The sequence below is a fragment of the Dromiciops gliroides genome, chromosome 3 (genome assembly GCF_019393635.1).
Source record: "Dromiciops gliroides isolate mDroGli1 chromosome 3, mDroGli1.pri, whole genome shotgun sequence".
Taxonomy (NCBI): domain Eukaryota; kingdom Metazoa; phylum Chordata; class Mammalia; order Microbiotheria; family Microbiotheriidae; genus Dromiciops; species Dromiciops gliroides.
Genome location: NC_057863.1, coordinates 501,208,531 through 501,210,684, shown reverse-complemented (window position 1 = coordinate 501,210,684; position 2,154 = coordinate 501,208,531). Strand labels below are relative to the sequence as shown.

At 40.7% G+C, this 2,154-nt stretch overlaps 1 protein-coding gene across 1 annotated transcript; it reads right to left on the bottom strand.

Annotated features, from left to right (window-relative positions):
- Positions 1-972: 972 nt before the first annotated feature.
- LOC122745566 (phospholipid hydroperoxide glutathione peroxidase-like) lies at positions 973-1,784 on the bottom strand. The gene has a single exon (XM_043990924.1). The coding sequence runs from the start codon at positions 1,782-1,784 to the stop codon at positions 1,191-1,193; it is 594 nt and encodes a 197-aa protein (XP_043846859.1). The 3' UTR covers positions 973-1,190.
- Positions 1,785-2,154: the final 370 nt, after the last annotated feature.

Genomic DNA, 2,154 nt, shown 5'->3' with positions numbered 1-2,154 from the left:
ATATGTTGATCTATGCCTAGTTTCTGACATGGTATTTTCCAATTTTCTTAGCAATTTTTGTCAAAGAGTGAGTTTATATCCCAAAACCTGGAGACTTTGGGTTTATCAAATCATATATTACAATAGTCATTTACTAGTGTCTTATTTCTAAATCACTATTGATTAGAGAAATACAAACTAAAACAGCTTTGAAGTACCACCCCACCATCCTATCAGATTGGATAACAAGACAGAAAAGGAAAATTATAAATGTTGGAATATGAGAAAAATGTAACAGTAACACACTTTTCCTGGAGTTGTAAATTGATACAACCATTCTGGAGAACAATTTGGAACTGTTCACAAAGGACTATAAAACTGTGCCTACCCTTTAAACCAGTAATACCACTATTTGGTCTGTATCATAAAGAAATTATTTCAAAAAGGGAAAATTACCTATTTGTACAAAAATATTTATATCAGCTGTTTTTTGCGGTTGTGAAAATTATTATTTTTTTTGGTGAGGCAATTGGGGTTAAGTGACTTGCCCAGGGTCACACAGCTAGTAAGTGTCAAGTGTCTGAGGCTGGATTTGAACTCAGGTCCTCCTGAATCCAGGGCCAGTGCTTTATCCACTGCAGTTGTGAAAATTAGAAATTGAGAGGATACCAGTCAATTTGGGAATAGCTGAATAAGTTGCTGTATAGCATTATAATAAAATACTATTGTAGTATAACAAATGATGAGCAATTTAATTTCAGAAAAGCCTGCAAAGATTCACATGAATGGGTGAAAAGTAAAGTGAACATACAAAGTAACGGCAACATTGTGAGATGAACAACTGTGATAGACTTGGCTCTTCTCATTGATCCAAAATATTTCAAAGAACTCATGATAGAAAATGTTCGCAACATCGAGAAAAAAGAACTGTAGATTATGAATGAAGATTGAACATACTGTTTCTACTTTTGGGCTGACTTTCTTTTCCATTTGTTTTTTTTTTCTTTTTAACTTTTTATTCCAATGAATGAGCCAGGGGCTCGAGGCTGCCAGCTGTCGCCGTGTGCCCCCCAGGGCCTTCCTCCGGCGGAGGTGCACGCCAGGTTGTCGGGTCTACCCCACCAGGAAAACTGGTTTGAAGGTAGACCGTCATTGGTGCCGGGTGGAGGACTCTGAGGGTTGGGGAGACAGGAGCAGGAAGGGAAGGGGAACTAGAGGTAGCAAGGCAGGTCCTTCTCAATCACCAGGGGCTCTTCCATGGGACCGTACCGCTTCACCACACAGCCGTCTTTGTCAACGAGGAACTTGGTGAAGTTCCACTTTATTGCGTTGCCCAAAATTCCCTTCCCTCTGGGCTGGATTTTCATCCATTTCCATAGGGGGTGGGCATCATCACCATTGACACATATCTTGCTGTACATATCGAACTTGACATTGTAGCCGGCAGCGAATTCTCGGATTTCCGCATTACTCCCTGGCTCCTGCCTCCCAAACTGGTTGCAGGGGAAGGCTAAGATCCGTAAACCGTGCTCAGCGTATCTGGCGTGCAGGTCGACAAGCTGAGTGTAGTTTACGTCTGTCTTACCTCATTGGGAGGCTACATTGGTGACGATGCAGACATAGCCCCTGTACTTATCCAGGGACACTATGCGCCCATCAATGTCCTTAGCTGAAAAATCGTGCATGGACCTGGCGCATCTCCAGTCATTGCGGGAAGCGCACATACTGCTGGAAAGGCCTGGAGCCGCCAGGACTGCGCACAGCAGAGCTGGCTTCACCAGGAGGTAGAGGCGGCTGAAACTCATTTCGCTTTCCATTTGTTTTTAAGGTTTTTCCCATGTGCTCTTATTATTCTTTCACAATATGACTAATGCAGAAATATATTTAATGTGATTGTACATATATAACATTTCAGATTGCTTTCCATCCAGGGGAGAAAGGAGGGAAGGGAGGCTGGGAGATAAATTTGAAACTAAAAATCCTATGAAAAAAATATGTTGGAAACTATCCTTACATGTAACTAAAAAATAATAAAATACTTTTATTAAATAAAAGAGAAATAATTATCATATGCAAAGTGAAATGTACTGTACACACAGTAGCAACAATATTGTAAGATGATCAGCAATATGATAATCCAAGACAAATCTGAAGGACTTATGGAAAATGTGATCC